The sequence below is a fragment of the Schistocerca nitens genome, chromosome 5 (genome assembly GCF_023898315.1).
Source record: "Schistocerca nitens isolate TAMUIC-IGC-003100 chromosome 5, iqSchNite1.1, whole genome shotgun sequence".
In the NCBI taxonomy this organism is placed as follows: domain Eukaryota; kingdom Metazoa; phylum Arthropoda; class Insecta; order Orthoptera; family Acrididae; genus Schistocerca; species Schistocerca nitens.
In genome coordinates, this window is record NC_064618.1 from 172,588,445 (window position 1) to 172,602,694 (window position 14,250).

At 46.1% G+C, this 14,250-nt stretch overlaps 1 protein-coding gene across 1 annotated transcript in view; it reads right to left on the reverse strand.

The window, feature by feature from the left end:
* The window catches only part of LOC126260102 (cytotoxic granule associated RNA binding protein TIA1-like), a 1,041,743-nt gene that overhangs the window by 8,952 nt on the left and 1,018,541 nt on the right, over positions 1-14,250 (reverse strand). Inside the window, exon 7 of the mRNA XM_049957334.1 lies at positions 8,875-9,022. Within this exon, the coding sequence (XP_049813291.1) occupies positions 8,875-9,022 (148 nt within the window). The remainder of the gene's footprint in view (positions 1-8,874; positions 9,023-14,250) is intronic.

Consider the following 14,250-nt stretch of genomic DNA (forward strand, 5'->3'; position numbering starts at 1 on the left):
TTCTGGGTGCATCATTTTTTTTTTCTTTTTTGTCAGGCAGTGTAGCTATTTTCTCATTTATGAGTAAACAAATGAAAACATATAAATGTAAAAGTCTACTTTAGGCAAAATAGTCATTAAACAAAGCATGCATGTGTAACTAAGAACAACAATGATGACAAAGTTTCACATTTCCTACTGTTGCGGACATTCTTATTGCAAGCACAAAAAATTTCTTCCGTGACTTCTAAGACATGCTTAGCTTTATAGAAAAAGTAACAAACATATACACCACTTATTTTGAAACGAAAAATTTGCTTAACTTTTATAATTTCTCTGGTGATTCCACTACACTTCTATGAAATAAAATGATAACTACTATGATATTAATAAAACAATAATCACTTGTCAAATACTGCTCTATTTGTCAACAGTGCATGTATGTTTCGGTTTCCCTGTTCGTAATAGAGGGCGCGACAGAGATGTTTCCCAAAGATTTTGTGATCTGGCCATGTGGCAATGTTTGGCGAGAGCAACATTGACATTGTCAGTATAATTCAAAAATGTACCATAGCTATTTTATAAATCTACTGAAAATTATACAGTGTAAGAGAGGTGACTTTTGAAGGTAACAATAGCAGTACGGTTTTTTTTAATAATATTATATTGTGCATCTGTTACTAGTAAAGTTGATGCTGTTGACACTACAAATTCTTTCAGGTGGATTTAACAGACATGTAGATTTTTCTAGTTAAGAGTCAGAGACTTCCATACATGGTAAAAGACAAAAGAATTATATTCATTTCCGTTGCATACTAATATAATGCAGGGAGATATACATTTATTATATCAGGAAGCTTCGTAATAGAATCCACTGCTTCCTTTCCTTCTATTTTGATGTCACCAAAGACTTCGAAAGAACGGCAGTGCCAAAAAGTTAAACATATGATACATTGAAACATACTTAGAACGTACATCAGATTATTTTGATCCATATCTCCTTTTGCTCCTTCAGTTGCAGTGTTTTATGCTTCAGTTGCAGTGAAATGACAAGGTTTCTTCAGAAATGTTAATGTTTCGGGTCACATTACTCTCAAAAGTGTGACTGTCTTGAAATCATCGTAAAACTTCTACGTTTTTAATGATACCCAATCAGCTGAAGAAGTCTTGACTAGCATCCCTAAGGGAATTTATCGGGCGGACGTCCATGCAAACATTTTAATCGCCTCGGACGTATGTTTACATTTTAGGACGCTCCGGCTGCTGCAATGAAGCACCACTGCGTGCATACGCTCAACATACACTACGGAGAGATTGTATAACGTGCAAAAGCTGCAACATCTTGAAGTCTTTGGAGAAGTCGCGGTACATAACTCAGTTGAGAGAAGGTCATTACGAAGCGCCTACCAAACTAATCTGACAACAGTAAGCAAATCTTTCTCAGGGTTTCCTCATGCTTAATGTGTGAAACAAACTGCTCATTCAGCAAGCTCTGAAATACCACGGACAAGTCAACAATATAATTATCGACGGCAACATTTCATTGGACTGTCCTCTATAGAGACAGTAAATATATAAAAAAAGTACGGCGTTGTACGCCGTTTGATCTTAAGCGCTGCTTCGGCCATTATAAAAAAATTAGGTTCGGATAGATGGGATGGTCTGGCTGTGTATGGAAGGAATGTATATAGTGGGTCGGGAGTCACTGCAGGACGAAAATAACGATAAGAAGGATGTTAGCAATTCAGAGTATTAGGAGGAAAATTTTGGTTCATTGGATTACACATTCGAAAGCAATTTCAACTGAGGTGTAAATGCTGTAAGACGTTTGAAAGAAACTGTAGAATTGAAGAGCTAATGTCGTTTGAGATGCAAAGCAGGAGATTACGCTCAAAAAGTGATATCAGGTATATGAAGGTTGCATGATTCGTGTAGGAAGTAACTCCGATGTAAGTTTTCCCAACCAACGGAAATACGCTTCCAGAGCTTATGTTTCTTTCTGGATTCTAGAATTTCTACTACACTCTCTTTTTCGCTGCTACTCCGCAGGAGAGCGCGAGCTTATATATATATATATATATATATATATATATATATATATATATATATATATATATAGTGTGTGCGTGCGTGTTAGCGCATCTTTTCGGTTTCTTGTGGGAAACTAGCCCTCCTGAAAGGAAATATTTCTTTTAACCTCTGTGAGCGTTTGGCGTCTTTGGCCGGGAGGCCCCTTGCAGGGAAATTTAACCTCTATGAGTGTACGATACGTAACCATACTCTTTTAATGGAGGAGGACGTATTTCCAGCAACTGCTGTGTGTATAATGGTGATAGTGCTCAAACGCACACAGATTGAAACGGGTACAGTTGTTTTGTCGAGTGTGAGGGCGAATTAACAGGTCACTCTTCGCCTCATCAATTGCAGGATTCAGTGCGATCGAACCACTGCGAAATATAGTTGAAAATAAAATGAGTACCTTACACATGAAAATCAGAAACAGGAAAGTTTTCATCGAGAAGATTAATGTATCATCCAGTTAACCGAGCTCCCTTCAGGATTAATATATCCATCGTTTCCTAGGAATACTCTGGATAATTAATTGGTGGTTTATACTTCTTTATGAACCCCATGTGAATGAAATGAATCCATGAAGAGACACACTGCAGCTTCAGAAAGGTGGCCAGTCACTTTTTCATTCGTATCTTGAATTGTGTGCTTGTTAAAACCCATGCCACAACTCAACCTTAGAATGTTTCTGTATGTAGAATATTAGTGTAACTATAGAAACAGGGCCTCTCTTGATTCAACCACCGACTTCGTGGTGATTCTGCAACGGTTTTGGCAGTCATACCGTTTTCAGCGGGTCCTATACTCACAACGAATTAATTGTGGAACAGGTCTTGGTTCAAACACCCCCCCCCCTCCCACCCGCCTAAAAATCACCCCCAGAGACACATACATCCCAACATCTTCTACATGTACCGTGAATGTGAGGAAGACTTCCCTTATCCGCCAACGTACCGGAACTCGGACATTATTAGAGTACTGTTGGCCCAACATATCACATATGTTTGCAACGTTTCCGCTATGAGAAATAATATACTGTTCATAAGGCCACCATTCAGTGCTCATATGCCTCGGATTACAGCGGCGTTCAGTTTTCGAAAAAAGAACTGGCTTATACCATATCAACTGAAATATCGCGAGGCGAGGAGTTTCAGGTGTAAGTATGGCAACAAAAATTGAAGGAGGGGTGTCTGGAGTTAAACCCCCGTCGTCAATGACGTCATTAAGGGAAAATTTCGGAAGGGAGTCTGCAGTGTGCTTTTTAAGGGAACCACCCATTACTCTCTTTAAGCATTTTAGGAAAACTACGGACATTAATCCAAATACTGGTGGACGATCAGGGATTTAAAACGCACTTTTCTTGATTGCGCGTCCAGACTTTTAACCACGTGCCACCTGAGTCGGAGTCCAGCTGTAAACCACATGTTGTTGGCTTCCTTGACACCCATACTCCTGTCACCCAGTCAGAGGCAGATTAGATCAATAAACTAGTTGATGTGGACGGATAGTAACATCTATCTGTCCGTTTAAAGGAGTGATTGCTATCCTTTCCACAACAGTTCTTTCGCTTCAGTGTTTAGGAGAAAAAGGTATAGCAGTCGTCATATACAGCCATATTCTTTTATTTGGCCCCAGAAGACTTCGTCAACGCCTACATTATGATGACTAGTCTGCAATTCACAAGTGTATGGCAGAATGTTCCTCGGCCGTCCCACACTCTAATAGCACGTGGGAAAAATGAACACCAAAATCTTCCCATGCGAGCTCTGATTTCTTTTATTTTATTGAGATGGTTATTTCTTCCTGTGTACGTGCAAGTCGACAAAATATTGTGGTATTCGGAGGAGAACGTTGGTGACTGACATGTCGTGAAACGATCTCGCCGTGAGGAAAAACACCTTATTTTAATGACTTCCCAGTCTGAGTACCTTCTCCGTGATATTCCCTACCCTATTTAGCGGTGATACAAAATAGGCTGTCATTCTTTGAACTTTTGCAACATCCTCCGTCAATATTATCTGGTGCAGGATCCCAAACCGCGCAGCCACTCAACAGAAAATGATGGAGAAGAGTAGTGTAGACAGTCTATTTGTTGAATCTTCTCAGTATCTCTTGCGCCTTCCCCAGAATGTTTCCTTTGAGATGGTTACAATTTATGTTTCTTATTAATTGTAATTCCTAGGTATTTAGTTGAATCTGCAGTTTTAGATTTGTGTGAATTATCGTGTAACCGGATTGTCGTCATGCTCTTCCCCAAATTGAAATCTGACATCAAGGAGGAGTATTTTGAAGATATTGAGCTACTCTAAAAAGCTTTCCAGTTGCCAAGAAGTTCCAAACTGTTAAGGCTGTTTCTCTCTCTCTCTCTCTCTCTCTCTCTGTGTGTGTGTGTGTATGTGTGTGTGTGTGTGTGTGTGTGGCAATGTTGAGAACTACGATGATTGTAATTTTAATATCATCTTTAGTTTATTTCAAAGTACTCCGAGAACATATTAAGGTTTCCCGCTATTTCCCTAAATCGTTTAAGGCCAATGCCATGATGGTTTCTTTGAAAGGCCATGGCCAATTTTCTTCGTCATCCTTCCCCCAATCCGCGCTTGAGCTTCAATGAGCTCGTAGTCAAGGGGGTGTTAAAACCTAGTCATCCTTTCTTCCCTCGGAGCTTATTGAACCTAAAGTGTACAGAGTAATTAGAAAGTCTACGAAACATATCCAAAAACTCTTTAGAGATAAATGGCCAAGTACATCGCAACAAATGATAAAGTATGTGAAAGACAAACTCTCAAAGATTTTTTACAATATTTATACGAGGGTTGTCCAGAAAGTAAGGCATGGCATTTTTTTCCTCAGCCGAAAAAAATGCTACGAATGCGAAACGTTACGTATGTATTATCTGAAGTCTCCTGAGTGAGCGCGCCAAGTTCCGGTCACTTCCGACAGATAGCGTTGCTGCAGGACAGTTTCAAAATGGCGTCTGTAGGTGATGTACGTTACAAGCAACGTGCCGTCGTTAAATATCTCACTGCAGAGAAAGAAACTGTGGGTGTTATTCTCAAACGCTTGTGCAAAGTCTATGGAATACCTACTGTCGACAGAAGTACAGTTAGTCGCTGGGCGCGGAGGGTGAGGTCATCAGAAGGCGGTTCGGCGGAGATCCACAATTTTGCGACGATTGGGGAGACCATCCACGGCTTTCACACCTAACAGCCCTGACCTATCCTCTCAGAGTTCCTCTTGTTTAGGCCATTAAAGAATGCCATTCGTGGAAGACATTTTGCGGACGATGAGGAGGTGATTCACACAGTGAAGCACTGACTCCGCCACCAGCACAAGGATTGGTACTGACAGGGCATACACGCCCTTTTTTCACGCTGGGGGAAGGCCATATGTGTTAAAGAAAAAAGTGCGGTGCATTGCTTTCTGGGCAACCCTTGTAAATGTTCTATGTATATGACAACTCTTAGTCATATGGCACACATCCAATCGGGAGTGCATTTCTGTCCATTCCCGATCCAGCATATCAGTCTTGGCGGTAAGAACAGTTGCCGTGATGCCGTGTCGCAAGTCTTCGAGGTTCTGTGTTAGAGGTGGAACACAAACGCTAACCCTGATGTCATCACGCAAGGAAAAAAATCGCAAGGCGGCAGTATGACGACTGTGATGGCCACCCGAGCAAATCCAGATCATCTGCCACAACACGGCTTACCCAACGTCTCATTCACGTAATCTGTACAGAAAAGTGAAATTGTGGAAGTGTGCCTTCTTGTAGAAACGTGAAATCTGTGCAACCACTGCCACTACATGAGCCACAAATGCAGCATATGAAGACAGGAGACACCATTGACCTCTCAGCGAACGGTCTGAAGACTGTCCTGTTCGACAAGGAATGTAACACGTCAACTTCTTCGGCATCCCGGACGTGTTCGCCAGTTGCATATTTGTTCTCTGTCCGCCATCTTCTGTCTCGGTCGAACATTCTCGAAAGATGAAAAGTGGCTTCGTCAATGAAGATTAATTAGCTCTCGAAGTAGTTATTTTAAAGACCATTCTGCATATCAGTGTGGAACTGCAGACACTTCAGTTTGCCGGCATGGCTTAAGGAACTGCAGGAGCAAAGTTTGTAATCCTAACTGAAGGATGTTCAGTTCTGCACTGGCTCGGTAGGCGACTTCGCAACATCATGTCCCTCACACGATCACTGTCTTTTTGACACAGCCGATCGGCCCGAATGTTTTGCAGTGCCCAAGAAATCACTCTCATCGAATTTCTTGTACCACTTCGCTATGTTGTTGTAAAATGGTGGTGTCTTGTGAAACCTCCCAAGGAAAACTCTTTGCACACTCACTACCGTTCGGCAACGTGCAGATTTTGGCACATAAAATGTTTTCTCTGCCAGATTCGTGGCCACGCGGACTGTCGTGTCATGGACTGCGCGGTCCCTCCCGCCTGAGGTTCGAGTCCTCCCTCGGGTATGGGTGTGTGTGTTGTTCTTAGCATAAGTTAGTTCAAGTAGTGTGGAAGTCTAGTGACTGATGACCTAAGCAGTTTGGTCCCTTAGGAATTCACACACATCTGGACATCCAGATTCGTTGCCTTTCCATGAACTACGGTCGATAGTGCCTGTGTCATCGGTTTTCTAAGCTGAATTGTCAGCACCACGTTAAAGAAAATACCTCTGAGACTAGGTCTTTCACGTCCAGTATTATTTGTTACTTTATGTTTAGCCATTTACGTAGAACGATCTTTTAAAATGTTTCATGGACGTTATACGCTATGTCAGCAAAAATATCTGGACATTACTACGTAATGTGGAATTGGTCACAGTATGGTGATGATGATGATATTTGGTTTGTGGGGAGCTCAACTGCGTGGTAATCAGCGCCCACATAAATTCCAAATCTCTTTACTGTCCAGTCTCGCCACTTTGCCGAATGATAATGACAACACGAACGCGCAGTCTCCGGGCAGAGAAAATGCCCGACCCAGGCTGCAATCGAACCCATTACACCGTAATCCCGAGGCAGCAATCTGTCACTTCATGTTCAGCAGCTCAGCGTTATTTACGCGTTTCGAGGAAACTCATCTGCATAGTATTAAAGAAAGTAAGGGGCTTCATACACACGGTATGGCGTTATGCAGTTTACAATTTGTTATTTGTACACGACGCCATACCGTCTGTACGGATCCCCTTACTTCTTTTGATATTCTGAGGATGAGTTTACTCGAAACGCGTGAATAACGTTGAATTGCCGAACATCAAGTGACGGTATTCTTTCTCCAGCGAACAGTTAGCAGTATATAAATAAAACAGAATGGGTAGCTAAGGAGAAGTCAGTTACGTCAAAGGCCGGCCAGAGTGGCCGAGCGGTTCTAGTCGCTACAGTCTGGAACCGCGCGACCGCTACGGTCGCAGGTTCGAATCTTGCCTCGGGCATGGATGTGTGTGATGTCCTTAGTTAGGTTTAAGTAGTCCTAAGTTCTAGGGGACTTATGACCTCAGAAGTCCCATAGTGCTCAGAGCTATTTGAGTTACGTCAAACGTCAGATACCCATTGGATTTCACTAGGGACATTTCATCTCATCTAAAGCCCCTCAAGCCCACTGTTGTTGGTATGTCTGTACGGTGTAAAAGCGAAGAAACAACTACAGCTACACCATGATCAAGATGGAGAGAATCATAAGGCATTGAGGAGGGTGGTTATAAAATATCGTATGAAATCACCGGAAGGACTCACTCGTGAGTTCCAAAGCGCTGCAGTACGATGACTGAGCGTAGGGAGCTAAAAAGAAGGTATACAGTGGCTGAGCAGTTTCTCAGAAGCCACGCATTTGTCTAGTCAGTGCTTAGTGACGTTTGAGGTCATACAAAGCGGGACACCACTGGACTGGAAACGAGTGATCTGAAGTGATGGATCACACTATAAACTGTGGCAATGCGATAGAAGAGTTTGGGTTTGGCCAATGCCTGGGGAACGTTACTAGCTATTATGTGGTGTACCGAGGAGTATGGGGCTGTTTTCCATGGTCGGGGAAGTATCCCCTTGTTGGGCTTACGAAAATGCTTAATGTAGAAGGATATGGACACATTTACAGTATTGTTGCTTACAGTAGAGAAAGTGTTAGGGTAGTATGATTGTCCGAGTATGAGGACGCACATCGTCGTAAGGCAGCACCTGTGAGACAATGGTTTGTAGACCATAATATTCCTGAACCGGAGCGGCCGGCCCAGAGTCTCAGTGTGAACCAAGTGGAAAATCTTTGGTACGTCCATCTCCATAGTTGAGCGATCAGTGCAGAAGAATGCGAGGGTTCGACTGCCAGCTGGGTTGGAGATTTTCTCCACCTAGGGACTGGCTGTGTGTTGACTTATTCATCATTTCATTCTCATCGACAAGCAACTCGCCGAAGTGGCCTCAACTAATAATACTTGCACCAGGCGACTGGTCTACTCCACGGCAGGCCCTAGCCACACGCACATTTCATTTCATCTTTGGGACAGGATAGGATGTAGATTTTGCTCGAGAACCTAGCGTTCACCTTGATCAGCTGCTCTGGACCCTGCGCTTCAGGAAGAACTGAAAGGTCCCCAGCAGAGTTCAAGTCTTCAAAAAGGCGAAGGATGATCAGTGTCCACTAATAAGTATCCTGATACTTTTGATCAGGTATCCTGTATGTCAGACCACTGGAGGAAGGACCCTGTTCGTCCCTGCGGTGTCGTATAGGGAGTCGGGTGGGGGGGAGGAGTGGGGAAGCCGTCGCGAACGCTGAAGGGCCGGGTGGCGGCAGGCAGCCGGGGTCATGCAGGCGAGCTGGGCCGGGTCGTACCTGGAACTGCTGCATGGGGTAGGCCATCATGCCGGCCGGCTGCTGCATGGCCGCGCCCTGAGCCGCCGCCGCCATCTGCTGCGCCGCCGCCGGGATCTGCGGCTGGCCTGGCATGCCCTGCCAGGCGGCTGGCAGCTGCATGCCCATCCTGCAACACGCACCACACTGCTCGAACACTCTGCTCTCCGGTGGCCGATGCACGTCCACCGTCAGGGTGGTCCCCGCGTTCAGAGCACAACTGTAGGCACCTAGTGACCGACTCCGGAGTCTGGCACAATGGCAGACTCCTTGCAACCAATTCCGAACCTGCTCCCTGGGGAAGGCGCCGAGGAATGCACAAATACACTACTGGCCATTTAAAGTTCTACACCAAGAAGAAATGCTGATGATAAACGGGTATTCATTGGACCAGATGATAAACTGGTATTCATTGGACAAATATATTATACTAGAACTGACATGTGATTACATTTTCACGCAATTTGGGTGCATAGATCCTGAAAAATCAGTACCCAGAACAACCACCTCTGGCCGTAATAACGGCCTTGATACGCCTGGGCATTGAATCAAACAGACTTTGGATGGCGTTTACAGGTACAGCCGCCCATGCAGCTTCAACACGATACCACAGTTCATCAAGAGTACTGACTGGCGTATTGTGTCGAGCCAGTTCCTTGGCCACCATTGACCAGACCTTTTCAGCTGGTGAGAGATCTGGAGAATGTGCGGCCAGGGCAGCAGTCTAACAATTTCTGTATCCAGAAAGGCCCGTACAGGACCTGCAACATACGGTCTTGCATTATCCTGCTGAAATGTAGGGTTTCGGAGGGATCGAATAAAGGGTAGAGCCGCAGGTCGTAACACATCTGAAATGTAACGCCCACTGTTCAAAGTGCCGTCAATGCAAACAAGAGGTGACCGAGACGTGTAACCAATGGCACTCCATACCATATGGCGATGACGAATACACGCGTCCAATGTGCGTTCACCGTGATGCAGGCAAACACGGATGTGACCATCATGATGCTGTAAACAGAACCTGGATTCATCCGAAAAAATGACGTTTTGCGATTCGTGCACCCAGGTTCGTCGTTGAGTACACCATCGCAAGCGTTCTGTCTGTGATTCAGCATCAAGGGTAACCACAGCCGTGATCTCCGAGCTGATAGTCCGTGCTGCTGCAAACGTCGTCGAACTGTTCGTGCAGATGGTTGTTGTCTTGCAAACGTCCCCATCTGTTGACTCATGGATCGAGACGTGGCTGCACGATCTGTTACAACCATGCGGATAAGATGCCTCTAATCTCGACTGCTAGTGATACGAGGTCGTTGGGATCCAGCACGGCGTTCCGTATTACCCTCCTGAACCCACAGATTCCATATTCTGCTAACAGTCATTGAATCTCGAGCAACGCGAGCAGCAATGTCGCGATACGATAAAACGGCAATCGCGATAGGCTACAATCCGACCATTATCGAAGTCGGAAACGTGATGGTACGCATTTCTTCTCCTTACACGAGGCATCACAACAACGTTTCACCATGAAACGCCGGTCAACTGCTGTTTGTGTATGAGAAATCTGTTGGAAACTTTCCTCATGTCAGCACGTCGTAGTGTCGCCACCGGCGCCAACCTTGTGTGAATGCTCTGAAAAGCTAATCATTTGCATATCACAGCATCTTCTTCCTGTCGGTTAAATTTCGCGTCTGTAGCACATCATCTTCGTGGTGTAGCAATTTTAATGGCCAGTAGCGTATAAATGTTTTTTTGAAAAATATGTAAAAATCTCCCAGCCGGTTGCATAGATTTTCTGTATACCTTGACCAGGTTTCGTCACCTCTAAGGATGACTTCATCAGAAGGTAAGGTAATTATCTAAAATAAGTATTTTTTTCTTTATTGAATTTCGGTTCCCCCCGAAGGGGGCGGGCTGGCAGCAGCTTAGTATGCCGCTCTTCAGCCTACAGACTTTGTTTTAAAAAGGTGAAGATAATATATGATAATAACAGGCGATAAAATCGGAGACTTAAACGGTAACATGGCGTAAAATTCGTGGAACTTGAAACATAGAACAAACGGATGATGAGGCTAATAAAACACATACGAAGCAGACAAGGAAAATAATAGACAGACAATTAAAAAACACGGCGACAGTCTGGTTTCTGTTCGCAAAAGACATAAAATTCACACCCAGCGACAGCACGGTTTCTGTTCGCAACACTTGGAAAGACGTAACAGCACTGAACATTCACTGGATCATTGCACTAAAAGGTTGGCAAATATGACATACCACAGCCGAGATCAGGTGGGGGGAAAACTGGACAGATGATGGGAAAATAAAAAAAGTGGGGAAGGAGAGGAAAAGCGAAGGGGGGAAGGTAGCCAATGGAGGATGAGGACCCATAAGAGGGGTGGGGGTGCTGGGCAGACGCGACGGAGTGGGGAAGGCAGAGGAGGGGAATACAAAAGGACTCGAGGGGGGGGGGGAGAGGTAGGGAGAGGTCAGGCAGGGAGAAAACATAGGATGGAAGGGGGGGGGGGAAGAGGGTGCCCAGGGAAAGGACGGAGAAAAGGACGGGAGGGAGGTGAGGATCAGAGTTGATAGGAGGGATAAATGGAGGGAGAGAGGGCATCAAGAGTATGTCAGATTAAATATCTTATCTAATAAAAGTTCACATTAATGTAAACGAGTGTAAAACAAATAGTACTTACATGAAGAACATATCGTCAAAGATGTACAGTGATTTAAGAGATGAGTTGCTCAAGTCATGCATTAAAATATAAGACATAATGATCCCATGTAGGCTTTCACGGCCGGCGTCTTCATCAGTAAACACTTCCGGGCTAAGTTGCCGTGGTCGATCTGCAGAACTTCTTCTCCCTGACGTTTCGTTCTCAACTACGGAGAACATCTTCCGAGGTGAGTCAACGACTGGCTGCTAGGATTTTTTTTTTTTTCTTTATTGTGATTTCATTCCCCTGCCCCATACGGGCAGGGGAGGGCTGTCAGCAGCACAATCCGCCGCTCTTCAGCCGAGTGATATGACAATTAAAACAAGAATAAAATAAGACATACATAAGGAGGTAAAAAGGGGGAACATAAAACAGAGTAAGGGGAGAAAATGGAGGTAAAAATACACTGATATGTAGACGTTCATTGGGGACAGTTACAAAAGTCACCAGAAAGTTAAAAAACACAATTGGTGATTCTTAAAACACATGGAAGTCACTAGATGCACAGGCACAGGTTAAAAGTCGGCCACAGTATTAAAAACACTCCGAAACAACACACTTAAAAGCCACTCGGAGCACACACGACGAAGAATAAAACTACCAGGTGGGACCTGCCGAGGGAAAGGGCAGAGAGGATGGAAAAGGAGGGGAGAGCATGGGGCAGCTGGGGAAGCGGCGGGAGGAAGGGAGGAGGCGTAACCGTGGGTTCACGAAGAGGCAGGAGACACATGGGGCGGGAGAGGAAAAGGGAAGACAGGGCAGGAGGGAGCGCAGAGACACTGAAAGAAGGCACAAGAGATGGAGGGGGAGTAGGAGGGGAAATCCGCTCAGAAGGAGGGAGGGGGAGGAGAGGGAGCCCTGAGGAGGAGGCAGGAAGAGGGGGTTAGAGTTGGTAGGAAGGGTAGATGTCAGGGCGAAGCTCATCATCCGGGAGCGGTAGACGGTGGAAGTTGTGTTGGGAAAGGAGATGGAGGGTGTGGAGATGGAGAGAGGGAGGGACACAACGGTAAAGGCGCGGCAACTGGTCGGGAGTGGAGAGGAAGGGAGACACCAGGGGGTGAGGGGGATCAAGGCGACGGACAACATAGAGTGTGCGGATGTGTTCAAGGAAAAGGAGAAGCTGGGGGAAGGGGATGAGGTCATAGAGGATGCGCGTGGGGGACGGAAGGCGGATGCGGAAGGCGAGGCGGAGCGCATGGCGTTCGAGGATTTGGAGGGCGTTATAGAACCGGGGAGGGGCGGAAATTCAAGCGATGCTGGCATAACAAAGGATGGGGCGGATCATGGATTTGTAGGTGTGGAGGATGGTAGAAGGATGCAGACCCCATGTCCGGCCGGACAGGAGTTTCAGGAGGCGGAGGCGGTTGTGAGCTTTGTTTTGGATGGTAAGGAGATGGGGAGTCCAGGTGAGGTGGCGGTCGAGGGTGAGGCCAAGGTATTTGAGGGTAGGAGTGAGGTGGATAAGACGGCCATAAATGGTGAGGTAGAAATCATGGAGGCGGAAGGAACGGGTGGTGCGGCCTATGATGATCGCCTGGGTCTTGGAGGGATTAACACGGAGGAACCACTGGTTGCACCAAGTGGTGAATTGGTCAAGGTGGGTTTGGAGAGTACGTTGGGACCGTTGAAGGGTAGGATAAAGGGCTAGGAAGGCGGTGTCATCAGCGAACTGGAGAAGATGAACAGGAGGGGGAGGTTTGGGCATATCAGCAGTGTACAGGAGATAGAGGAGAGGGGAAAGGACAGAACCTTGGGGCACGCCGGCAGAGGGGTAGAAAGTACGGGAGTGGGAATTGTGGATAGTCACATAGGAGGGACGATGGGAGAGGAAGGAAGCAACGAGACGGACGAAGTTGATGGGGAGAGCATAGGTCTGGAGTTTGAAAAGGAGCCCGGGATGCCAGACACGGTCATAGGCGTTCTGGAGGTCAAGGGAAACAAAGATAGCAGAGCGACGGGAGTTAAGTTGGAGGGAAAGAAGATGGGTAAGGTTAAGGAGCTGGTCGTCAGCAGAGAAGGAAGGCCGGAAGCCACATTGGGTAAGAGGAAGGAGGCGGTGCTGGTTAAGGTGGCAGTGGATACGGCGAGAGAGGATGGCCTCAAAGACCTTACTGAACACGGAGGTGAGGCAGATGGGACAATAGGAAGAGGTAGCAGAGGGGGGTTTGTTAGGCTTAGGGAACAGCAGGACACGGGAAGTCTTCCACAGGTCAGGGTAAAATCCAGTGGAGAGGAGGACATTGTACAGGGTAGCAAGGACAGACAGGAAGGATGGAGGGGATTCCTTGAGGTGGCGGTAGGTGACGCCATCATGACCAGGGGCGGTGTTGCGTTTGGAGCGGAGGACGAGTGTGATGTCTTGCATGGTGATGGGAGTGTTGATGTCGGAGGGGGGTAGCCGATCCAAGTACTGGAAGCTAGGGGCGAGCGGGGGGACCGAGGTGTCAGTGCGGTCAAGGACAGTGGGGAAGAGGGAGTAATCAAAATGGGGATCGTCAGGAATGGAGAAGACCTCGGATAGGTGGGAAGCAAAATGGTTAGCCTTACTGAGGTTGTCAGGAAAAGGGCGATTGTCATGGAGGATGGGGTAATGCGGGGTGGGATGGCTACCAGTAAGGCGGTGGAAGGCTGACCAGTACTTGGA